Source organism: Platichthys flesus, chromosome 6 (assembly GCF_949316205.1).
Source record: "Platichthys flesus chromosome 6, fPlaFle2.1, whole genome shotgun sequence".
Lineage (NCBI taxonomy): Eukaryota > Metazoa > Chordata > Actinopteri > Pleuronectiformes > Pleuronectidae > Platichthys > Platichthys flesus.
In genome coordinates, this window is record NC_084950.1 from 1,354,821 (window position 1) to 1,381,398 (window position 26,578).

General features: G+C 45.3%; 2 protein-coding genes across 3 annotated transcripts; both read left to right on the forward strand.

Annotated features, from left to right (window-relative positions):
- Positions 1–832: 832 nt before the first annotated feature.
- Positions 833–5,804, forward strand: meak7 (MTOR associated protein, eak-7 homolog). Its single transcript, XM_062390713.1, has 9 exons — positions 833–966; positions 2,048–2,223; positions 2,480–2,737; positions 2,821–2,965; positions 3,033–3,244; positions 3,523–3,709; positions 3,872–3,990; positions 4,334–4,513; positions 4,817–5,804. Exons 2-9 carry the CDS (start codon positions 2,053–2,055, stop codon positions 4,949–4,951), a joined length of 1,407 nt encoding a protein of 468 aa, XP_062246697.1. The 5' UTR covers positions 833–966; positions 2,048–2,052; the 3' UTR covers positions 4,952–5,804.
- Positions 5,805–7,035: 1,231 nt separating this feature from the next.
- plcg2 (phospholipase C, gamma 2) lies at positions 7,036–26,417 on the forward strand. 2 transcript variants are annotated; one of them, XM_062390214.1, is made up of 33 exons: positions 7,036–7,167; positions 10,559–10,744; positions 10,917–11,066; positions 11,876–11,969; positions 12,110–12,157; positions 12,620–12,704; positions 13,434–13,514; positions 13,609–13,652; positions 13,737–13,809; positions 14,155–14,256; positions 14,587–14,705; positions 15,296–15,381; positions 16,037–16,154; positions 16,403–16,571; positions 16,677–16,772; positions 17,249–17,335; positions 17,443–17,609; positions 18,117–18,317; positions 18,894–19,016; positions 19,099–19,279; positions 19,512–19,580; positions 19,702–19,811; positions 20,151–20,247; positions 20,361–20,433; positions 20,786–20,958; positions 21,685–21,787; positions 22,996–23,199; positions 23,844–23,983; positions 24,246–24,354; positions 24,460–24,627; positions 25,295–25,383; positions 25,470–25,624; positions 25,700–26,417. In XM_062390214.1, the coding sequence occupies exons 2-33, from the start codon at positions 10,561–10,563 to the stop codon at positions 25,734–25,736; spliced, it is 3,735 nt and encodes a 1,244-aa protein (XP_062246198.1). In that variant the 5' UTR covers positions 7,036–7,167; positions 10,559–10,560; the 3' UTR covers positions 25,737–26,417. The 2 variants fall into 2 exon arrangements, with proteins under 2 accessions (XP_062246198.1, XP_062246199.1); XM_062390215.1 differs by lacking the exon at positions 7,036–7,167 and having other exon boundaries at positions 10,541–10,744; positions 17,446–17,609.
- The last annotated feature ends 161 nt before the right edge of the window (positions 26,418–26,578 follow it).

The window sequence follows — 26,578 nt, forward strand, 5'->3', positions numbered from 1 at the left end:
CAGTTCATTTCCAGTTCTAACTCAGACTGTGCCAGTAAGCGTTCTCCTGAGGGTTGTGTTTGAAAGGGACTTCCTGCCTGATCACTGGTTTCCTGCTGGTTGAGGTGAGGTGGGCAGACCTCACCTCCACACTCCGCTGATGATGTGTTGCATCCCGCGTCTTGATGCTTCATCACAATGCAACACACCCAGCTCAGTGCGCGCACACTCTCATGCCCTTATAAGGAGCTTTTTTCCACTGCCTGTCTCTGCAGAGGCCTGCGTCCCTGCGTGCTGGCTCCGGTGCGCCCTCTAGTGGTGGAACAGGGGACAACGGGACAGGACAATGAAGAGACAGCTCAACGACATGTTACTGCACCGAGCTCCGGGACATGTCCCCGTGTCGGTCTGTGTTCGTGATGCGTGTCTCTGCTGGAGTCAGATCACTGAATGTCCAAAAGACCAGAATCAACCAAATAACACAACTGTATGATTTATGTTTTCTTTTATTTATTTTACATCCAATGAGAGTTAAAGTACTTATTTTTCCTTGGTAAATATGACTTCAAATCTTTAATACAATACTTGTTTTACTTTTTAACAAGAACCATTAATTGTGAACAGCACCATATTAATCTATTCATGACTCAAGCTCAGGTTTACTATCAGTATTAATAATTATAATGTACCTGTATTTCTGTGATCCCAGGACGTCTCTGAATAAACCATTTTATATCACTTTACTACTATGACGACAAATAGTTATCACACAAATAATAATTATTACAGTGAGATCATAATAATTATAACAACAGCAATAATCATAATAATAATAATAATAAGCCGCTTGCCCCGCCTCTTTACATCGTGGAGCATTCACGGAAGATACGGCTCCTCTGATTGGCGGACGTCGCTGTCGTCACCCGGAAGTTGACGGAGTGTTGTCAGTAGAAACCGGAAGTTGGCCGAGCTGCTGTAATTTAAAAGGTCAGAAACACTCGCACGCAAACTTCCTGAGATCAGTTTTAAAGGTGATCCTTTGATCTGTATTCATGTATTTGATGTGTTTTATCTGAAGAGTGTAATCTTCATCCGGGTCCGTGAGTTAGCTCGGTAGCTAGCAGCCTTCCAGCTACATGTTGTTGGATCTCAGCTCGTTCTGAATCATAATTCAAACTGCTGGATCTGAACATCTGTATTCAAACACACGCAGCTGCTTCATTGAATCGTGATGGAGTTGTCACGTGGTTCAGGCTCCAGTTGAGCTGAGTCATCCTGCAGCTGCTCACCTTGTGTGACAGGGACACACAAAATACTAAGTCATGTTTACATCTGTTGTCCCCAGTGACAGTTTAACAAGTCAACCTGAAATAAAATAAAAACATCTGTTGAGAATCCATGTGCATTATAATTTATATCATCCAAACTATTAACTGTTCAACAGACCCATGATTTAAACACTGCACTGTAATCACCTGTGATAAGAATGAATTCAAGAAATCCAACAATATTCAGATACAAACATACAAAACCACAAATACACATGTAAACCTATGACTGTTAGATCGGTGGTCCTGGGACCAAAGATGAATATTAAAGTGTCACAGGATCAGGTCTGTTGGTGACTGGTTCACCAGTGGTCCTCCAGGACCCGGCCATGGAGCTGGACTCCGTGAGGTCCAAGGCCCAACGCTCCCTGAACTCCAATCAAGTTTACCAACGCTCACACACTTATTAATATGACTCTTAACATGTCCACAGATTATTACCCAGGAAAACTGAAAATGTTGGAAAGGTCCTAATGTTATAGAAAGTGAAAATAGATTCCTGGATTCGTCTCTTGATCCAGATCAACCGCCCGCAACAGAAATATTTTTATATCCAGATTGTACCAGTCAATGGCTTCTTTGTTTGTTCTGATGTCAAATGAAGAACATCTCATTCACAGTTTTGTCTCATTTGCATCTTATCCGCACAATGTGACAGTTTACTGTAGGTTTGTTTAGTCTCACTGTACCTGAACATAATGACACTGTGTGTTCTGCCCTCCCTGTGTGTTGGGCTCCAGGGGCCATGGGCAACACGGAGAGCGTGGTGGTCCAGAAGAGGATGGCCCGCTTCCGCCCTGAAGAGCGGCCTGTGGTGGAGGGGGTGTTCAACCGGCTCCAGGGGGGGGCGGGGGGCCCGGCAGGAGCCCCTGAGAAAACGCCAGCAGGGAAGACTCTCACACTTGAGATGCTGCAGGTCGGTCAAGTTTTCATAACCAGTGCAGGCGTCTTTCTGAGCATTAACACAGATGTCAGTATGAGATTTAAACTGACAAACTACTAAATGCACTTTTAGACCTTAAATCCATTTTCATCTCCAGTTATTCTTGTCTCTAATTTATTTATGTATGAGAGATTCCCACAGCCACAGCTCTGTTATTCTACCCACAGTATTTTGTCAGTACGTCTTTCAGGGACAGTTTGTGTTTAATCACCTCCTCCTTCTGTCTCAGTCCTCGATGGGCAGCCTGGCACCAGACTCCATGATTAAGAGAGTCTACCAGTGCTTGTGTGGCATCGACCCAGGTCTGGCATCGCCTGCAGCCTCTGGGAAGACGAGCTCCTCCGCTGCGTCTGGAGTCGGCCGTGAGCAGATGGTCATGTTCCTGGCTGACACCCTGCGGGGAACGGCGGAGGAACGGGCTCCTCTGGTCATGGCCATGTCCCGGCCTGGAGCAGAGGCAGCCGTCACACGTGAGCAGGTCGCAGAGGTCAGGAGAGGTCACGACCCGCACGTCTCACTCCATCCTTCTCTTCTCTCGGCGGACTTTGACCCTTTTTCTCGTCCCCACAGTTCTTGCAGGACCTAATCTCTGCTGTAGTTCAGATTCTGGTCCACAGAGGGCGCCTGCAGGGCTGGAAGCCGGAGAGAATGGGTGACGTCTCCCGGGGGGTCGAGCTCCTGGCAGAGCAGATGTGTTCTGAACTCAAACCTGCAGGTAAACGAATGAGTTCAATATTTGTGAACTGAAAGAGAACGTGACTGAAGCTGATTCTGTTCCTCAGAGGAAGGAGGTTGTGATGTTTCCTGTCTGGAGGACTGGATCTTCAGGGTCTCCCAGGTCTCCTTGTACCTGGAGCTGCTGGTAGCTGAAGGACTGAACGTGTCTCTGAGTGGACGGCCGGCCCCCACCCTCCTCCCCCCCTGCAGGGACACACCCTGGAAAGATCTCAAGTGTCTCCTGGACCTTCCCACCATCATGTTTCTGGCCCCACAGGTCAGAACACACACGTTTACACTCTTCTTCATCACTTCACTTATTCTTTAGTTTGACCAAAGTTTTTTGGAACTTCTACAAAAGTTGGTTTATATTTACAAATGTTTAGAGTTATTGCTTTTTGAGTATGGTATAAAGTTTGGTGACCTGACTTCAACTCAACCAGAAAACACATTCCACTTTAAAATCATAAGCTTCATTGGTATTTATTACACTTTGCAGACGCTGTCATTGTTCAGCTCACTTTTATCCTGTCTCAACTCTGTTAATCCTTCCAGTTGCCAGACAGCTACAGCGCCCCCTGGAGGCTTGTGTTTTCCACACAGCTGCACGGGGAGAGCTTCACCAGGATGGTGAGCGGCCTGACGAAGCACGGCCCGACGCTGCTGCTGGTCAGAGACTCCAAGGGCCACGCGTTCGGGGGCTTCGCCTCCCACAGCTGGGACGTCAAGCCCCAGTTCCAGGGTGAGAGCCCCTCACACTCACTCACTCTCATGTGGAGTGAACCAGACGAGCTCCGAGCAACTGACTCGTGGAGGAAGTCATACTCCGTGTCTGACTTCTCTGAGCTGTCTCTCGACTTGTCTCTGATCTCCCTGATTTGTTTATGTGTGCTTGTGTGTGCAGGTGACTCCAGATGCTTCCTGTTCACTGTGCTCCCCCGACTCAGAGTCTACACAGCAACAGGATACAACCAGCACTTCATGTACCTCAACCAGAATCAGCAGACCATGCCCAACGGACTGGTGAGAATGCACTGGTTTAACAGAGGAGAGATTTGACTCTGCCTGGTACAGACAGAGCTGTAATGTGATTATTTAATATTGTTTTCAGACTCTGATGTGTTAATATTCAAGGTTTCTAATTGAGGGGACAGAACTCAGACCTTTTCTGTTATTGAAGCATTACAGTATAAACTATCTAACTTCTTAACTTTTTAAATGAAACTGCAGTTTTTCAGTTAAATTCCTACTTGAGAATTCAATAAATAGACTTTTATAATACTATATTTAAATTTATATCTGCAATAATATGAACAGTAACATATCATCAAAGCTCGTCTTCATTCTTTATGTGTGCCTTCACCAGGGTATGGGGGGGCAGCATGGCTACTTCGGCCTGTGGCTGGAGAGGGACTTTGGCCGCGGTCACAGCCGGGCCCGACCCCGGTGCACCACGTACGGCAGCCCGCAGCTCTCCGGGGAGGAGGACTTCACCGTGGACTCAGTGGAGGTGTGGGCGGTCGGAAAACCCCCGGAACCCGAGGAGGTCAGAGGAAATATTCAGTTCTTCTTTTTAAAGCTTCTTCTCCCGCCCAGCGACTCCCAGTGGCCAGAGGCGCTGTGCACTCAGGTTGTGTGTCCGTCTAATTACTGTGAACACAACGTCTCAACAACACCTGGATGGAGGTTGGTTCAAACGTTGGGTTGAGTCGAGGATGAACTGATGGAGGTCAAAGATCGAAGGGACCTCATATTACTGTGAATTTAATAAACCGGTCAATAGTTGTTTACATGATACAGCTGTCTCATAGAGAGATTGATTGTTCATCCCGTTTGTCGTTTGTTTCAGGACGAGGAGGTGGACGGAAAGAAGAAGAAGAGCGTCCTGGACGTGGACCCAGAGCTCCAGGCCATGATGGAGATGTCGGGGAAGACGCTGCACAGTCAGGGCCTCAGGGAGCCGGAGGAGGACGACGAGCACTGAGGGCCAACGGGCCCCTGGTTCACCTGGGGATTCGATCATTTTACAGAACTGTGTCACATCCCATCAGACTTAAAGACAAGATGGTGCTGGCTCCACAAGACACTCTCACAATGTAAACCAGGCTAAGCTATGCTAAGCTAAGCTAAGTCCGATCTGACGACTGAAAGGCTCCAGTGTGCAGGCGCCAAGCGGATCATCAGCGTGGACGTGTTTGATTTCCACCTGCACTGTTAGATAGAAGAAGACTGAAGATTTCTCTTTATATATAATCTATCTGTCAGAAAAGTGGGAGGGGCCTCAGTCAACCAGGAAGCACAGAATCAAGATCATCACCTGAAGATCGAAATAAAAGAGTGAGATTATGGATTAAACATGTACAGGATTTCTCCCTCTGTTTGTGTGAGTGTGAGTGTGAGTGTGAGTGTGTGCGTGTGCGTGTCCGTGTGTGTGTGCACTCCGTTGATACCAATAGAATAATATAAACAGTTTCAGAGATATGTGTTTACTGTATTATACATCTATCACTACTGATTGAATATTATGGGTTGAGAAAGTACTTGAACAAATTGATCGTTAATCGATTATAAAGATTTAACATATTTATGATGTGTACTGTAGTTGTGCATATATATAAGTATATGAAATATATATATATACATACATTTGTATATGTACACACATACACACATACGTAAATAGTGGAAGTAATGGTGTGTAGTTCTGGTGTTGTGATATGAAACTGCAATATTATAACATTATACTGGTGTTAATATATGTGTGTGTGTGTGTGTGTGTGTGTCCGTGTCAACTTGTGTAGTTGTTTTAATTAAAGTCTGGAGCTTCTTCCAATTCATCCCTGAGCTGTGTTAGTTATTAACAACAAAGTAATTTAACTTTGTCCGACTTTCCAACCTTCCTGTAAAACATCTACATAAACATAATGGACGTGTTCTCCGCTCCCAGTGACAGGTAACCCTGTATTTCCCCCCCCCCTCCCCCGTGCTGCTATCATGCAAATTACTGAAACAAGTTATAAATGCAAATCTTTGGTTTAATCTCACAGCAGTTCACAGAGAAGGATCCACAAAGAGCCTTGATGGGAAATGACGAGCTGAATAAATAAAACACTGTTCATGACAACTGTGCATTTGTTAATTTTATAGAAAGTTAATCTACTAAACCAAACTGGTTCCACAGGTTGACTCACAGGCTCAAGTTCTTCAGACTAACTCTGTAAACTTTAACAATGGAAGACCAATGCACCTGCATCATTATTTATATAAATTTCAATCCATTGGTTTGATATTGATTCACATTTCCATAGTTCTGTGACAGCTCATGTTTAGAGTTTGCATCAAGTCAACGCTCACACATCAATGACTTTAATTCTTTGGTACCTGTTGATCTACTGGTGCTCGACTGGTTCACTATGGACCAGTTAACAGGATTATACAGAAATGACACAACTGGTTTCCTCAAAGTCATGTTGAGGGGTTGGGCATGACCCAGTGAAGAACCCAGTACATACTGGTGCAGCTCAGGGATCTTTAACACTGTGAGATTGGACTTCTTTCAACATGTTCCTTGATTTCCCAGAGATGAATGAGATGTTTAGGGACGGATCTTTATGAGTGTGTGTCAAATAGGAATCTGGATCTATTGAATTGAAATGTGTTTTCATAAGGAGGCTGTCGGGCCCTATGGTTATAGTTATAGATACTTTACTTTACTAAATGCATCCATGAATATACAGTGTAACTCTGCAGCATTTTACTTGTTTATAAACTTTTAGATTGAACTGGTGTCAGGTGAGAATTACATAGATACTAAGAGCAGATCCATCCTGCCACTTTTCTTTTCACTCTTTCATTTGAGGCTCATTTAAAGTGAATCAAATGATCCTTAGAGGTTTCACTCCGTCTCTCGTCTGTCTCTTCGTCCTCTGAGGTCAAAGCTGCAGCTCTTGTTTCTTGTGCAGTCTCGTTTGCATAGATACCGTCCTTTCTTCCGGCCTTTTTTCTTTTCTTTTTTTTTCCGTGTGGGTCTATAATGCAAGTGAACTTTTACTTCCTCGTCCTCTCAGATAGAGGAACTGACCGTTTTGCGGCTGGCCTTTCTGTCAACACTCCACATCCTCTGCAGCTTCATCTCACAACTTTCAAATCATGATCAGATAGAAAGCTGCACGGCTGAAAAGAACCAACTTCACTTCACAGGTGAGCTTTTATTTTCTACTCTTAGTTTTTCAGTATTCAGCAGCTTCGTGTGAGACTCGTGTTGAGTCGGTTGGAAGTGAGAAGGGGGAAATCCGCCTTTTTCTTTTTTCACGAGCAGCCTATCTGCGGCTCTGCAGATGATGATGTGTGGGACCGGACTCGTTGGTTCACTGCTCCGTCTCACCGGCTCCGAGACCACAGACCTCTGTTGTTATCTGGAGTTACCACTTTGTCAAATAGGAATAATAGTAATAACTTCATTTATTATTCATATTTCATGGAGTTTTGAACAATGCGGGGTTTATCAGGCGACCACATGGTGTCTCTGAAGAGCAGTGGTGTTCATCTCTTTTAAAGGACGGTAGAGAGCAGAGTTGTAGGAGCCCTCCACCTCAGAGCTGCAGGTCCCATAGGAACACGACTCCCTGTGCGATTCAGCTGCTCCTGCATCGTGGACGGTTCAACAAGGACGTCCAGTCTGAAAAGTGAAGCCAGTGGGGGAGTTCCTCAAACATCTATTCTATCAACCAGCAGGGGGCGACTCCTCTGCGCTCAAAAGTCTCTATCTTGACTTAGCACCCGGGGGGGTAATGGACAATATTTTGTGGCTTCCAGATCAAACATACAAGTTCCTTTATCACACAAGTCAAACTGTTGGCACACTCTATCGACAGCTCTCTGATTACGAACGCTGATTCATTAAAAGCACTTTGGTCAATAGAGCGTTCACCTGCCGACACCCAAAGCTGCTCCAATGCAGGCTCCACCCCCTGCTCCTCCAAATATGGGTACTTCTGGTTTTAAAAAGCAAGATGGCGCTGGACACAGTGTGAAACTGGGGCTTCAGAGCAGCAGCTCACAAACCAGCAGGTGATGTCATCGTGTTGCTCCACTGAACACACTTCAACCTTGAGTTGAGTTAAAGGTTTATTCACTTTTATTCAGTTCTGATATTTCAGTTCTGTGCAAACATTTCGAGAATTCTTTTGTGAGTAGATTGATAATTTACAGATGTGCTTATTTCACTTTCTAGCAAAATGTGGAACAAGTGGAAGCGTCTGAATAGTTTCTGGATGTAAACACCTGGAGAACCGAAACTAACAAGCGTAGCATTCAGTGGATGATTAACTGATGTTTAACTTTCCCCTGTTGTTCCTGGTTGAACCTTCCCCTGTGGGAAGGGACTGGACCAAGTGGATCACTGGGTTATTTCCTCACACTGCTGCAGCAGCAACACGTAACACGGAGCCACTGCAGCCATGTATGTTCATGTCATGTGTGAACCAACACGTTCAGGAGAGTGTGTGTTGACTGCACATGAAACCAGGATGTAAAGACATTGAACACGTTTTCTCCGTGACACTGACAGTTCTGAGGTTTTAGAGTCTCACAGACTTCTGGAGAAAGGTACCTCCATTAAAATCATCCTTTTTCCAGAGAATAAAGGTTTCAGGCACTTCTGCATTTGGCTTCACTTTCCGTCCATTTGTATAACCAGTCCATGGATGAACCGAGCTTATTGGGACCAGTTGGGTTCCGACTGCACTACCTCGCTCTGTCTCTGATTTCCAAGCTACACTAGTGTAGACTTCAAGCATGACATCATCAGTTGTGGACTACAGCGTAAACAACTGTGTTGCTGTCGGAGTGGAGCCAGTTCTCCTGGACGTGTGTCACTTGTCTGGCAGTCGAGACACAAGGTGCACGTTCGATACCCGGCTCCGAACTGGCCCTTGAGTTGATCTGTGGTGGCAGAGTGTGATCTGAGCTCCTCAGTGCTCAGGACCAGGTTTTATTTAGCTTCCATTGACACTGACCACTCCCTCAGTTCCTGTGTGAGCATGAAGCTGTAACCACCGGGCTTCAGCTGTGGTAGGTGGACCTGACGCCTGTTCTGGGCTCAGGCTGACTTGTGATTGGTCGGCTCGGCTCCACACCAGCTACTGACTCGTCCACATACTCCTCGGAAAAGACCATTTCCTAAGTTGTGATGTCGCAGTGTGGAAAAAACATGGCCCCCATGTACACTGTGTGTTGTCCTTACTTGTCTGGAGGGTTTACCCTATTTACATATCGGTTTGACAGGTCATTTAAAATGTGCATGTTCATTTTAACAATGTCTGTATTGACTAGGACGTGGCTCGAGGAGCTTGTGAGAGACGGAGCTGCAGTTTGCAAAAGACAAAGTTTAACAAGTTCACATTAAAAGTCACATTAGGAGCTGATTGTAAAATGGTGTGAGTCTATAGGCGATGACGTCACTCGGGTACGAACACGTTCACTGACTTTCCCAGTTGTTCCACTTCATATCAGATCTTTGGCTCGGGAATGGCAGATGTTTTCAAACAGCGGGAGGAAGTGGAGATGAGTCGTCCATCTTTATTTACAGTCTATGATAATTATTAATTTTTAATGACCTGTAAGTACATATTCACTATTTTTCATTGTGGGAAACGGCTCACTGTGTATTACTGACATTCAGAACGTAGTTTCATTGAAATGTGTTTCCACAGAACTGTGGTGTTGTGTTGTTTATATCTCACTCTGCTCATTTGCAAGTTAAATACTGAGCATTGTGTCGTCCACAGTTCACACTGACACACACATAAGTGCAGACGCTACATATTCCTCATGTTAACCACAGTTTGAAAACATATTTTTATTTTACTCAAATCAAAACCACCTCCCCCTCATTGCCACCGGGTTCTCCAACTTCCTCCCAAAAAATGATGAAACAGTATAAAACTACAGTTTGGAGAACACGTAACATAATCATTGCTGATGTAGAGAGTCTGAAAATAGTAGAATGAATTAAAAGAGAAAGCAACAAAGGTCACAATGTGTTAGATCTGATGGGGGGGGGGGGGGGGGGGGAACTCCACCGAGTCTCTCTATAAAGTCAATACTGCTCACTGTAATTATAACGTCAGTAAACATTTTCCTACAGAGTTTATAGCACAATGGGCGTGGACACCAAAGTGTGATTGACAGCGAGTACTGTCCAATGGGTGCAGGTGGCAGGTGAAGGTGGGCGGGCGCGTAGTGTCCTAAAGATCCAAGACAGGCTCCACCCCCCCCCCCCCCCCCCCCATGCTACTCAAAATATGGTAACTTCTGGTTTTAAAAAGCAGTTTGAGCACAAACGGAGCAGATCCAAGCACAAGCCGGGCGACTTGAGTGCAAGCGCAGGGTTTCGAGTGAGAGCATTTTAAAATCTCAAGTCCACATTTTGAATAAAGAGAAAGAACCCCTGTACCAAGGTCTCAAACGTTTGGAAAGATGTGACGACTGAAACATCTGGAGAATGAGCTGCGTGGACTTGATCTGACTCTGGTCCCGAACCCTGTGACTGAAGGTTCTGGGTTTCCTCTCCGTCCTGTCCCCCCTGCAGAGATGGCTCGTTCCGGGCAGCAAGGCGAGATGACGGAGTACAAGAAGATCCTGATCAAACGGGACATGGAGATGGGTGTGGTCATGACGGTGTTTCGGACCAAAGCAGAGCGGCTCACCGTGCAGGTCATCATGGAGACGCGTCAGGTGGCGTGGACACGCACAGCGGACAAGACCGACGGTGTCTGTGAGTATCATCATCCAGGTTCATGTTGTCCTCAAAACCAATGGGGGGGTATGTCTTTAAGGCCTGTGTCTCCTGTATCTCCTGCGTCTCCCTCACGTTTCTTTCTCGACTTCGATGTCAACCTGCTCAGATCCAAGTCAGGTTGTGATGTAGAGTGTGTGCTGTGTTTCAGTGGACCTGTTTGAGATCAGGGAGATCCGTCCTGGGAGGAACTCCAAGGACTTCGAACGCTTCAGGGACGGAAAGGACAAACACGAGGAGAACACGTGCTTCACCATCTTCTACGGCTCGCAGTTCGTCCTCAACACCCTGAGCCTGGGGGGTGAGCTCTTCAGTTAAAGATGGGTCTGTTTGAGAGATGAACAAAGAGTTAACACATAACTCCCACAGTGACAGAGGTGTCTCATGAAGCTGAGGCTTCTCGCCTCTGACGTCCACCGACAGTTAAGACCTTCAACCACCAACTGCTGGAGCAGGCGTCTGTCTCAGCCGGAGACAGTCAGTCACTGTGTGTGTGTCTGTGTGTGTGTGTGTATGGGGGACGGGGCGGGGGGGGGGGGGGGACGGGTGCTAACTTTTTCACACATGAATAATTGTGATGACGCAGAGACGTCCTGAGCTGTCGACTCTTTCTGTAAATATTGGTCCTGAAGGTCCGAGACCGTTAGAAACACCAGGTGTTGTCATGAGCCATGTTTAACACATGAATTTAATTTATCTGAAGTAAAATCTGACATTAAAAAACCAACATTGATCAGTTTCATCATCACGGCTGCCACTGAACCACTGTGGGGTCGTTTCCCTCCGTCTGGAAACTTCCTGAGCAGAAACACCTCTGATCACGACGTGTGAAGAGTCTGTGGTGGAGCTGAGACGAGTCACAGACCAGCTGGAGGATGTAGAGACTCCTCTGAAGCTCGGTGTGTTCCAGCAGTCTGAACACGGCTCCTCGTGTAAACAGCAGATCTGAGGCCCCTCGTGTTGAACCGTTCATTGTCCCTCACTGTTGAACCGTTCATTGTCCCTCACTGATGAACCGTTCATTGTCCCTCACTGATGAACCGTTCATTGTCCCTCACTGATGAACCTCGGTGCAGGAAGCTCATCTGGCCCCTTCTGCTCCTTTCACAGCTGATTCCGCGGAGGAGGCTCATAAATGGCTGATTGGACTCGAACTGCTGAGGCAAGAGACAGAGGCCGCTCCCACTCCGGTTCTCATAGAGAGGTGAATAGAGACACACACACACACAGACCAACACACACACACACACACACACACACACACACACACACACACACACACATACACTGATAGTTGAGTGTGTTGATGGAGCCTCACTGATCTCTGTGTCATTCTTTCTGCAGTTGGCTGAGGAAGCAGATGTATTCTGTCAATCAGACCAAAACAAACAGGTACTGGTCATAATTATTGATAACATCATAAATATAGTAACATTATTAAAAGGTGTTTCCTGTGTGATACTTCAGAATTATTCCTTGTCATCACTGAGTCGTCACTTTCTATAAAGTGTGTGCAGAGCTTTTTATAAAGTATGATGCAGAGATTCAGTTTTTATCTACGTTAACAGGAACATAAGGATTAAATACATTTTAATATCTCAAGGCAGAATAGAATTAGAAGGTTATTAATTAGAAGCAGGATCAGGTTGTTTGATGATGATCTACATGGGATTCAAACCATCTCAGGTAAGAAGGACAGTTCAAGAAATTTTACATTGCAGCCGATGCAACAGTCTTCTGGATCCAGGTGTTTAGTTAAGTGACACATCCTCAAGTAACTTCAGGGATCTGTGTGTGTCTCAATGTGGAACATCTGGAGATGTGAATCTGAGATGTGTGATGTGTCGTCCTCAGCATCTCCATGAAGGAGCTGAAGGCTCTGCTCCCTCAGCTCAACTACAAGACCCCGAGCTCTCGAGTCCTCAAAGACAGATTCCAGGTGACGTCCTCCCCCGTCCTCCTGTCCCGTCCTCTACAGGCTCCTCTATGTCTGATGCCTCAGAAACACGATTTATGATTGAACTTACTTATGCATGGATCGACACATTGAAGTGTTGATTTCATCTTTATTGAAAACTGCAATTTTGAAAACTGCCAACATTTTAATGAGTTCTTTCTCGCCCCATGTCACATACTCAGTTTCCACCACCACCGTTTTTTTTGCGTAAACCTGCAAAACTGAATCATACAATCCTTCAAATGTTAGAAAGTCTGTCCCTGTTGAAATGTTATGACGCAAATATGACCAAAAACATATAACTTTCATTTAGATTAACACATATGTGTGAAACTGAATTATCTTGTTTTTTTTTCTATTTTGTAAAATGATCTAAATTATTTCGATCAAACAGGGATATCCACGTTAGTCCCTGTTTGGGTTTACTCATCCTAATGGTGCAAAGTAAAAAGTTAAGAAAGCGTTTCCAAACATTTACATGTAACTTTTTAATTTGAATTCACTTTACGTCAACAGACTGTAAATAAATGAGCGGAATGAATGAGTCATGGGATTTTCCTCACGTCATGAAGTGTTTATTAAAACCACTAACCCTAACCCATCAGGCTGAACAACAATCTAACCATGAGGTTAAAACATACTTTCCTTTGTGGAGGTGTTGAACTGACGAATGAAAGAAAACATTCATGCTTCTATGTTTTACCGTCACAGGAAGTGGGAGCGAAGAAAGATCGACTGGACTTTGAGCAGTTTCATAAATTGTACAATCTTATAATGTTTGAACAGAATGAGGTGAGTTCAAACTCTGATCAATATTAATTTGATAAATCATGTGAATATGTTTTTTTCCCAGTGGATTAATTCATGCTCTTTATTTTACCGTCAGATCCTCGATGAGTTCAAAAATGATTCATGTGCTTTTATTCTGGGGTGAGCTTCTGTCATTTTTCTTCTGTAAACACATGATCTGAACAAACCGGTGGAGATCCTTCATAGTTTGACTGTTTGTTCCAGGAACACAGATAAACCCGACGCATCCAAGGTTCTGCTCCACGACTTTCAACGATTCCTCATCTACCAGCAGAAGGTGAAACCAGCTGCTGTGACTTATTCATAAAAAACTAACTTCCAAAAACCCAAAGCTCCTTAGCCACATTTCCATTAACCCTTTCAACATCCATGAAATCTCAACTGGAATAGAAATAAAAGAGGACCCAGGATCGAACCCTGGGGTTCTCCAGAGGTTTAGGGGGAAGTTCTGACCTTTCTGCATCTCAGATACATGAAGTAAAAATGCTTTTCTTGTCACGTCATGTTCTACATTCATTTTGGATGCTCCAAACACGTAGTAAGTAAATAGTAGTGAGTGTAGTGAGCGTAAACATCCTCTAATCTACACTGGCTTCCTTCTCTTTATCCCTTCATCCCTCAGGAGTTCTGGGCCAATGATCTGAACCAGGTCAGAGAACTGATGACGACCTTCATCGACGACACCATGAGGAAAACCAACGACCCCGACTTCACCGTCAGCGAAGTATTCTGCTCTCTCCTGAATCCTGGAACTTTACAGACTGTGATAGAGGCGACTGCTTGTAGAGAATCTTTCATCTTCTCAGGCTTGTTGCAGTTTTTCATTTGAGATGTTGAGAAGTTTGCTTGATCTACTGACACCAAGTGGTGAGGGTGCAGGTTGCCATCCACTGAATACCTCCCCCCCTTACATTATCTTTAAGTCTCCAAACTGAATGATAAAAACATAATAACAATTTAAATTAGTGCTTAGTTGTTGCATCTGTAGTTTTTGTCATTACTAAACTGTACAACACAACTCGTAACTGTGTTAACTGTGGCTCTTCTGTCCTAGTTCCTCAGTTTCCTGTTTTCCAAGGAGAACTCTCTGTGGGACGAGAAGTTCTTTGAGATCAACAACATGGACATGAACAATCCTCTGTCCCACTACTGGATCAGCTCCTCACACAACACGTCAGTACGACAACACATCCGCACAAATGACACAAATCAGACCTGCACGATCAACCCCGGTTTAATGCAGAGGCTAATCTGTAACTCGTGAAATTAATCTGTTGTAATAAAATGTGTGGGTGGGATTATGAATACCTCAAATAGTATCTAAACAGGTTACATTAATTAAATTAATTAAAACTGAAGAGTAATTTAAAACTAAAGGTCAGAAGATAAGATCACATTACGTTGTTATTTCGTGATTAAACAGTTCTTATCTCTACTTTGTCGAAACAAGTGTGCAGTAATTAAATGTACTCAATAGTTATTACTATATTACTCTCAGTAGTCATATTACACCATTACTCAATAGCTATTACTTAAATATTTTTTTCTAGTCACTAGTACGTGAGTATTCTGCAATCTTTACTAGATTATAAGTACATTACCACGTTATTACACGAGCACTAAATAGTCACTACTACATTGTTATGTGTAGCTGGTTACACAACTTCCCCTGTAGAAGTACAACACATATCAGGTGTGATTGAGGTTTCAGGTATTTCAAAGTGCACCATGTGATCTAGGTTCTGCTCTGTGTTGCTCCACAGGTATCTGACCGGGGATCAGCTGCGTAGTGAGTCGTCCACTGAGGCGTACGTCCGCTGCCTGCGTCTGGGCTGTCGCTGTGTGGAGCGTCAGTATGAAACTCCTCCCATGTGTTTCTTTAATCTCAAGTTATTTCAATGGGGGGGTTGTTATTTGGTTCATTTCCCAGCACACAATTTATATCAGAGGTCTCCAACGTTTTTCAGTTCAAGGACCCCAAACTGAGGGAGAGATGGAGCAGGGACCCCCTACTACATTGAATAAAATTGTGTTTTATATTAAACTGGGCCTAGTGCCATGTATAAACATAGCTACCCTGTTATTGTGCGTTCAATACAAAATTATTCAAATAATACACAGGTTCATATATTCATGTTTTTATTTTAAACATGCGTGGTATAGGAGCTGCAGTGTGTGTATTGCTGACTGAACGATAACGTCTTCTACCTCCATTTATCCCTTCCCTACAATATGTAGGATTCATGTTAATGTGTATTTAAGGACATTTAAATTTGTGGTTAAATAATTGGCTGAAAAAAAAAAAATTTGAAAAAATGTGTCTTATCAACCAAATGTTGTGACCCCCCTTTGGTACCTTCGCGGACCCCCTAGGGGTCGCGGACCCCCTGTTGAAGACCTCTGGTTTATCTGATGATGTTTTGTGAGTCTTATTCCTTTGTTGCTTTGAATAAACTTTGTATCGTGTGTGTGTTTTTTTCTGTGGTGTTGCTGAATCCATCCAGTGGACTGCTGGGAGGGGCCCGGGGAGCCAATCATCTACCACGGCTGGACCAGAACCACCAAGATCAAGTTCGAGGACGTGGTCAAAGCCATTAACGAGCACGCCTTCGTCACCTCAGAGTGAGAGACAGACACACACCTGGTCTCCACATGGTTTCATTTCATGTCTCTAAACTAAATCAACTGAAATGAGTTTCAGGATTAACAGCAAGACACTGAAGGCTTTTTGTTCTCATGTTCTCTGACTGGGATTCGACCATTTCCTCTCCTTTTTTAAAGTGTAATCTCATTCTGTTGCATCAGTGAAGATATCTGATCTCTCTCTCTCCACATTGTGTGAACCTGGACACGCTGCGGCTCCTCCTCAGCTTCCCGGTGATCCTGTCCATCGAGGAGCACTGTCCTCTGGACCAGCAGCGGCAGATGGCTCGGATCTTCAGAGACGTGTTCGGAAACAAGCTGCTGACGAAGCCTGTGGAGCAGATGGCCGAGCAGCTGCCTTCACCTACCCAGCTGAAGGGCAAGATCATACTCAAGGTACTGTGTGTGTGTCTGTGTGTCTGTGTGTGTGTGTGTGTCTAAACATACCGATATGTCATCACTAGTGGCCGTGACTGTGCTCTTCTCTTTGTGCCCGTGCAGCACAAGAAGATCAGTGTTGAGGAAGGAGGAATCAGTAAGGACTTCAGGAAAGGGCAGAAGCAGGGCGACCTGGAGATCTGGGACCCGGTGGATCAGGTACAGTCACATCAGAGGCTTCATCTCAGATATGCTCCCTCTCTCTGACTGCAGTGACGTGATGCACGAGGAGGTGGAAGATGAGGAAAGTTCTTATTTTCCAGTAGCAGTAGAGATGTTCTGACATCAAACATTCAAACATTTCTATAACATATGTCAACAGCTGCGTTCTACTGACCCCGTGTGGACGTGAGGATTCATCTGGGTTTCATTCCTTCTGACCGTTTGCAATTGAGAATTGAAAATCCGAAAATTAAAGTGCTCAGATATGAACATGTGTAACTAGGAATAAAACAGGCCAGAGGCAGAACTTGATTGAGCTTGTGTGACCTGGAAGTCAGCGTCTCATTGGCTGATGAGTGCCACGAGCAGAACCTGGTTAATGGTTTCAGCAGCATGTGCTGAAGGATGGTTTTTCATTTCCTCTTTTTGATTTGAGAAGTTTCTGCATGTGTCACATTGAACATCTGTCTCAGGTGTGGCACACACACTTCTGTGTGATCTGCGACGACAAGCTGTACTACGACGAGGAGGACACGGAGCAGGAGGAGCAATCCGGGAAGGTGAGACCGTCTTCACCAGCAAATTCATCTTGTGCTGTTTTCAGCTTAGATTGAACCTAAAGCATCACAAACCCACTGGGACCCGTTGTCCTCTTGTGTCTGGACAGCAGGACCTGCACTGCACAGAGCCGTGGTTCCATGGTCGCATGAAGGAGGGCCGGCTGATGGCCGAGAGACTGATCCAAGAGTTCTGCGCAGAGACGGGAGGAAGAGAAGGAACCTTCCTGGTCCGAGAGAGCGACACCTACGTCACGGACTTCACCCTCTCCTTCTGGTACAGCCTCACATTTCATGCTCTCAGGCATCTCCTCCAAAGTCACATGTCAGATCCTGGCTCAGCAGGTGGTGCCGCCCTGCACCTGGTCCCAGACCAGAGGATCTCCTGCTCGTCCTCATGTGTGAGGAGAAACCTGTGTGGACCTTCTCCCGAGTTCATGTCTGAAAACAGCTTAGGTCATAAACCCTGCCTCCTCCATGTTAGCAGATCGGACAAGACAACAGGCTGAGACGTCTTGATTGACACTGATTGGTGGAGTGTCCTGCCAGTATGGGAGATGTTTTGAGGAAGTGGAGACATGTCGTCCATCTTTATTTAAATCAAAGAGAAGGGACATGGTAACTCAGTTTGGAATCAGTGAGGACCCAAACTCCCCCCCACCGTCCCCGAGCTGCAATGAAAGTCCAGATTGTTGTTTCTGTTTTATCAAAATGAGTTGCTTTCACAGTTTTGAAGCTTTCTAAAGAGCTCAGTGGATTGTGTGTGTGTCTGTGTGTGTTTCAGGCGCAGTGGGAGAGTCCAGCACTGTCGTATTCGCTCTGGCTCCGAGGGGGGGCTCACGTACTTCTACCTGACGCCGAACCTGCACTTCCTCAGCGTGTACTCGCTGATCAATCACTACCGAGAAAACCCGCTGCGCTGCCAGGACTTCGAGCTGCGCCTCACCGACGCCGTCCCTCAGCCCAACCCCCACCGAGCAGAGGGGTCAGTCACATGTGAACCGCCGGGAGCCTGATAGGTTCAGGGCCCACGGCCACTTGTATATTGTAAACCTGTTGTTTTCAGTTTCAGTCGATGAACCTCAGATACACGTCCTGAGTGAACTGTTCATGTTGAGGGCAGATTCAGTGAGTCTGGTTCTAGAGAGTTTCCTGTATCTCGACCTTAAGTGCCTTGGGATAATGTTTAATATGATAATTCATTTGATTTCATTTTTATTCAGTGTCTCTTGACATTTTCTGGAACTTCTCCTGCAGCCTCCTAGTAAAATGTCATGTCCCGCCTCCTGCTGCTCTACAGGCTCCGCCCCTCGCCTGAATGTTGCTGTGAACGAGTCAGACCCAACAACCTGCAGAAAACATCTTAAATGTTTTTTAAGTGCATGTTTGAAACCCTTTCTCCTTCTTCTCTTTCAGTTGTTTTTTATCCATTTAAGTGGATTTTCCCAGAGTGTCATCCTGTAGTGTCACTGACAGATACCACAGACTGAATACTGCGTGTATATGTACATCATAGAACTGGATTCCCTCAGACACACTCATGCTTGATGCTCCTGTGCAGGTGGTTCTACAGCAACCTGAGCCGGGGCCAGGCGGAGGACTACCTGCTGAGGATCCCCCGAGACGGAGCGTTCCTCATCCGACAGAGAGAAGATGAACCCGACTCCTTCGCCATCACCTTCAGGTTCAGTGACACTTTCTCTCTCCTCGCCTGAACTCTTTTGTTTGTTGGATTTTGTGGGAATCTCGTTTTTTTTGTCTTTCAGGGGCGACGGTAAAGTGAAACACTGCCGGATCAAGAAGGAGGGCCACAAGTACCTGTTGGGCACCACCACGGAGTTCGAGAGCCTGGTGGAGCTGGTCAATTACTTCAAGACCCGGCCGCTGTATCGCAAGATCAAGCTACGCTACCCAGTCACCCCCAAACTGGTGGAACGCTTCAGCGCCGTGAGTTCCTGTCGGGCAGAGATCGATGATAATGGGAAATTGAGTCAGAACAAACTCACTCCCTCATTTGATCCCGTGGTGTTTCCTGTTCACCCGTAAATTAAGTCACCAATGCTTCATCGTACAGTCACTTTTTATCCCTCTTGTCGTCTTAGCTTCACTTAACGACATTACAAATCTGAACCAGTTTAATCCTGTTTGCTGGGAGCTCACACTGGTTTGTGCTTCACAGGAGAAAGACTGTGCGTCGCTGTACGGCCAGAAAACCTACGTGGAACCCAACGAGATCGAGCCGTCACTGGTGCGTGTCCAACACTGTTGTGTGTATTATCTTCGGCAGTTTTGTTTGATAAAGACGTTTCTGTGTGTGTGTGTATGTGTGTGTGTGTCTGTGTGTGTGTGTGTGTGTGTGCGTTCTTTAGCCTCAGAATACAGTCAGGGCTTTATACAGCTTCCAGGCGAGAAATTCCAACGAGCTCAGCTTCAGTAAAGGAGCTTTGATACACAATGTCACGAAGGGGACAGATGCATGGTGAGTCTGCACTCACACACACTGACACAACACACACACTCACACACACACAAACAAAAGTGAACAAAAACAATGATTTCTGCAGCAGAAGCTATGCTGCCTCCTGCAGGACATTGTGAGCATGACGTCTGAAGGACTTCAGGGAAGTTCTTCACGTTTGGCTCAATAGTTGACGTTGACTCAAAGATGGTGGAGCCATACAACTGTTGGTTTTAATACTAGTTCTCTCTGGTGTTGATTATAGCCCTGTGTCATAAACGCTCATTATGAGATTATGATATATATTACCCATCATGCAAAACAAACATACAACAACTCTGCTCATTCCTCTTCCTTCAGGTGCAAAGGGGACCACGGTGGAAAGATTCAGCACTTCTTCCCGTCAATCTACGTAGAGGATGTTTCCTTCAACAGCAAAGCTGAGACCAAAGAGGAGGTGATGGATCAGAGCTGGGTCACAAATATACTGGAGTTCAATCAGCGGAGAAACTGACTGTGTGTGTGTGTGTGTGTGTGTGTCTGTGTGTGTCTGTGTGTGTGTTACAACAGGACCTGGAGGACAACCCACTAGGTGAACTGTGTAAAGGTGTTGTGGACATCTCCAAGTGCAACATCCAGAACTGTGAGTGCGAGTGTGTTTGGGCGTCAGATGATTGTTGGACCGGTGGAGGTCAGATCTCCTTCTCACCGTGCTGAGGTTGTGTATCTGACTGTGGTAGATCAGTGGGTGTGAACATACTGGTGTTGTCCCAGCTGCTGCAGCGACTGAGCGCTGGTCTCCTGTTTAATGGAAGTTTAAGAATATTGAAGGTCTCATGTGTCCAGAAATTGGACATTGCATTTTCTCGGGGCCTCCAACACATGACGTAGAGATGGACAGAGATTTGTTAGATCACTAATGAAAGTACGATGGCCTCCTCCACCATCCCCCCCCCTCCCTCACGGTGTCTCGCTCCCTCTCTCCTCGGCCCTAGTGACCAACGGTAAGAACGGGAAGCCCCATGTGTTGACCCTGCAGGACATGGAGCAGGACAACCTGCAGTTCGACCTGGCGGCGGGTTCTGTGGAGGAGCTGTTCGAGTGGTACCAGGTGGCCTGGGACATCACTCAGAGGGAGATGAGCAAACAGTACAACCTGGAGCAAGTGGTGAGGAGCTCACTGGATTCACTCTACAACACTAAACTATAAACACTCGATATGTAAATTGTACATTTTTCTCCCATGAGTCTCATGTGTTTATATTGCACTTTTTTTACTTATAGTTAAATTTCCCTAGAGTGGGACTAATTGAACTTGTCTTGTTTTATTTTATCTTGTCCATATAAGTGTAACGAGGGGGAGGGGGGGGGGGGGGGGGGAGTATGAGCCTGCGTCAATAAGTCAAAACATAGAAGAATGATGGATAAATAAAGATGGAGGACATGACAGCTACCAAACCTGAGGCTAATGAATCTTAATCCCCCTGGTGGCGGGGCGCAGTATGGGTCATTGACTCCGCCTCCTCCATGTTTGCAGTAGGGACACGGGCCAATGATGGTTTCATTTTCATTTTATGTAGTTCTTATCACTCTGATGTTTCTGAGACATTTGCATTAATTAGTGATTACATAAAAATGGGCTTTATCTTAGAACAGCAGGAAACAGAAAGGAACGTCCATCTTTACAGTCTGTGGTCAGAACCTCGAGGCAGAACCTGGATTATCGTGACAACAGAATTATTTATGGGTGAATAAGGATCTTTCAGCGTCAGCTCACATTGTGCCTCTACATGTTGTCAGCAGAGTTTATGACTGACACCTGCTCTGGAACCACAAAGGTTTTTTTTACTGGTTTTGTGAACAGGAAGTGGCTTTTTCTTCTGTCCACTCTCAGATGAGGCAGCAGGTGGAGGTGGAGAAGAAGTACGAGGTGGCCAGGGAGATGTCGGACCTGGTGGTCTACTGTCAGCCTCGCAGCAAAGAGAAGGACCGCTTCGGTAAAGACCCGCAGACACCAACACACAACCCGTCACCACAGTGGCAACTCCGTGCAACCAGTCTGATATAAAGTGATAGAGCAGACGGGTTCTAATTTAAAACCTCAAACAGTCCAACTGAATGTGGGACAACCCGATTTCCCCTTGTAGACGAATGTCGCAAAATCACCTCAAACCGCATTTCAGTCTTAATGCCGCTGAGGTGACGATTGTGCCTGATGGTGCAAATCATAGATATATATAAAGGCTAGATGTCTCATCCGCCTTTCCGGTCAACGGAGTCGAACGTCCGCACATGGCGGCCATCTTGCCACAGGCAGCCTGCCCACCCATAACATTGTGTTGATAGTGGTACATGTACTTTTTAATGGAAAAAAAAGGGAAATCTTGTACCTACACAGAACATTATTCTATTTTTTAGAAAATAACATAATTATTCATAAGAATGCAGTGTCATAACTACATCTCTGACGTTTGTTACAAACCGAACCGTTTAAAAATCGGTTGAGAATTTAGCAAGTTATGGTAATTTAAAAAGTACGTACCTCTACAACACAATGTTATGGGTGAGCGAGCTGCCTGTGGCAAGATGGCCGCCATGTGCGGAAGTTCGACTCCGTTGTCCGAGACATCTAGCCTTTATATATATCTATGGAGCAAATACTGCACATACCAAGGAAGGTATTGGAAGCACTCTGCCTCCATCTAGTGGTCGGAGTGGAAAATACATATTAGTATTAAGCTGTATTAGAAATACTGTTATGATGGAACAGCAATGATTGTACAAAAAACATATGTTGTTATTCAATTTCAAGCAAAAGCATCAATGTAATAATCTACATACCAACATTTGTTAAATTAAGGTTATGCCCCATTATTCCTAATTTCTCTAATTTGCCTCATACCTAAATTTATATCTATTGTATATGATATATTGAAATTAACAATCTCCACTTAATTTAGCATCTGTATGACAGGCCAAAAACACCAATAATATATTTTTTTATATAATTGGAAATTAATTCAGGCAATAAGGGGTTATAACCCCCCATGGACCCTCCTCGGGACATGGTTACCAGTCACAGTGGGCGATGGCCAGTGACTGATCACGTATCCACTGCTCCTGAGAGTGTATCGTCCTGTTGGCGTCACATGACGAGACCTGAACCCGAACCTGCCGAGTCACTTCCCTTCTTCCTTCCCTGCAGACAGTTACACGTACAAAGAGATTCGCTCCTTCGTGGAGAACAAGATGCCGGGAAAGAGCCGCACGCAGGACTTCCTGGAGTACAACTGCAAGGCTCTGAGTCGCATCTACCCCAAGGGCCAGCGGGTGGAGTCCTCCAACTACGACCCGTACCCCCTGTGGACTCTCGGCTGCCACATGGTCGCTCTGAACTTCCAGACTGCAGGTACAGTAGTTTACCTGGTCTGGGGTCAGTGGCCTCACCTGTAGAGTTCACTGTGGATATGTAGACCTGTCCAGGCAGGAGAAGCACATGTGGAACTCATGTCGTCGAGTAATGGATCCGTTTCACTGTTTCTTTCCTTCGTCTCATATTTAGTTGTTTTTTGGTAAAAAAATAAAAGTGTGTGTTAAAGGGAGCAGAGACCCTGAAACTCGTGAAAGGCCTCGTCAGTGGCCTCCTCCTCCCTGTGACATCATAATGCTCCTCTAGCAGCTTCAGTCTCTACATCCCATAACATCTCCAGGTCCAACGAGAGGGGGGGGGGGGGGGCACAGATCAAGTGTTTGAGACAGAGGCTGAGAAGAGGAGCAGCAGCAAAGGGAGAGGAGAGAGAAGTTTTCTGAACATTAGAACTTAACCTGTTTATAAAACTTTTCCTTTTCTATCCGAGAGGCTCATTGTGCTGTGATCAGGCAGTTAGTCACAGCAGGAGCTGCTGAAGGTCAAAGGTCATGAGTTTAGAACGCAGATGCAAACAGACGTGACCAGGCTGAAGCAGGATTTGAAGCTGTGGCTTAAAGAAATAGTTCAAATTGTGTGTGTGTGTGTGTGTGTGTGTGTGTGTGTGTGTGTGTTTCTCCACACAGATAAATACACCCAGTTGAACAGTGCCCTCTTCAGTCTGAATGGACAAACTGGCTACGTGCTGCAGCCGGAGCTCATGCGCTCCGGTAACTACGACCCCAACCAGGAGAAGATGAAGGTCAAGTACGAGATTGTGGTCAGGGTATGTCTGCACACACACACACACACACACACACACAAACACACACACACACACACACACACACACACAAACACAGTAGGGAGTCTGAATACTTTGTGATTACTTTCTGAAAACACAGGAAGACTCATTAATGTTTCTGCACCTGGATGAGTCCTCTGTCAGTAATCTGCATCCATCTCGTCTGTGTCTGTCCACGTCTTCTGAAAACAAACGCTGAATGGACCTGTTGGTGAAGCTGTCGGTTGTTGTGTCTGTTCTGCAGGTGATCGCAGCTCGACACCTTCCGAAGCCCGGCCGCAGCATCCCCAGTCCGTTCGTTGAGATCGAGCTGTGTGGACAGACGGAGGAGAAGAGCAAGACCGCCGTCTTCTGTAAGACAAGGGGGGGGGGGGGGTCATAGTTTCTGATGACACGTACAGCTTCTCCTGCTTGTGTCTATAATCATGTGAACAGTGGTGTCGTTCTGCCGACTGCAGGTGACAACGGTCTGAACCCGGTGTGGAAGGCCCCGGCCGAGCCCGTGGTCTTCCACGTGTTCGAGCCCGAGCTCACCTTCCTGCGCTTCGTGGTCAACGAGGAGGACATGTTCTCAGACCCCAACTTCCTGGCCCAGGCCACGTTTCCTGTCAAAGGCATCCGCTCAGGTGGGAACTCACGCTCACATGCAACAGCAGCACATCACCTGTTTATATGTTCGTTCCTTAAAGTACGATGATTTCTCTCCTGGCTTGTAGAGTTGGACATAAAATAGAGTTTCATAGTTTAAAATGATTCCTTTCCCAGGTCATCAGCATCATGCCTCTGCAACATCAAACACTCACACCTCACACACACACTCTAACACACACTCACACTCACTCTAACACACACTCTAACACACTCTCACACTCACACACTCACTCTAACTCTCACACTCTCACACTCTAACACACTCACACTCTCACACTCACTCTTGAACATAATATTTCTAACTTCAGGGAATTGGTTTCCAGTTTGACCAGGTGTCACCATCAACTGTGAACTGATTAGATTTCAGTGGACAAAGGTCAAAGGTCATGGTGACCTCATATGAGTCTGGTAAGAAACTGGATGGTGGAGGAAGTTGTGCATCATAAACACACATATACGTTTCATCTAGCAGCTGCTTTTCCAAAGAAGAAAAGAGTGAATATAAAATGAAACGTAGACTCCGGGTTTGCAGAGTGAAGCCATTTCGTAACTGCCTGAAACCGGTATTATCTTGAATGACCAACAGGGGGCGACTCCAGTGGTTGGGTAAGTTGTTCACACTGTTTCTAATTGTTCCAACAGGTTACCGCTCTGTACCTTTAAAGAACGGCTACAGTGAAAACATAGAGTTAGCCTCGCTACTGGTCTACATCAACGTACAGCCGGCAGGGGTGAGAACAGACACACACACACACATACACACACACACACACACTGCAGTTGGACATCAGTGCATGTCTCTTCTGGTGTCCCTCAGAACACAGAGGAGGCTCTGTACTCGTCCTCCAGCCAGCTGAGGAAACCTCAGGCCGAGGTCGGCGCTGAACTGTACGACACTCACGCCAACATCCAGCGCACAACACTCCCCCGACAACACAACCAGCTGTCGAGAGAGAGCAGCGAGAAACACAGGTAGGCCCCGAACCCAGCGGGCGTCGGGGGGGAAATGAAATGTGGTGAGTCCCTGATCATGTCCTCTGTGTCCAGGACGAAGGAGAGGAAGATAAACAACAGTAAGTTTTGATCCTGAGGACTCGGCCGAAGAGAACCTGTCCACTTCCTGTCTACTTCCCATCCACTTCCTGTCGGAGTTTCCCAACGGGGACATTTTCTAGTTTTTCATTTCTATATCAAAAACTAAAAGCATCCAATATTCCCCTCAACATTTTCCTATTTATTTTAGATTTTTAAAAAGTGATGTGTCAATATTTTCCTAAATATGGAAATATTGAAGCATGTTAATGTTATTTTGGAGAAACCATTAACTTTATGTTTCCATTATGACAAATGAGGCTGTAACGTTTCTTCTGAGGGTCCCACAGACAGTCAGTCGTTTTGAATTATTCTGCATTCAGCCACTAATCAAACTGCAACACTGAATCCTGGATGATATTTATTTTGAAGGAAACGTGAGTTTTTGCTCATTGAAATATGAGTTTGACAGTTTTTGAGAGTTTAATTCATCTGCTTTCATCTCGACTTTTAAATTGCGATGAAGCAAAATAAATTAAAAACTGAAAGACGCGAGCAGCTCACAGGAAGCTGTTCTGATCTGTTTCATCAGTGTGATGATGTTTCAGTCACATGAATTCAAAATGAAATCCAAAGTGAATCATGTATTTAATTTGACGGCAGATTGTGTTCGTAGCTTTCTGATAATTCATGTGACCTTATGATTTAAGTCAATAAAGTATGTTTGGTGAAATGTGGAGGAAAAGTCTTTTTTCTTCTTTGTCTTTATAAGACATAACAAATATTGTTTATTAAGGCATAAAGAAATATTTAAGTAAGTTGTAAAAACGTTAAGGAAGACATTCAAAATAAGTTAATTAAGACAAGAAAATATAGTTATAAGGTCTAAAAATA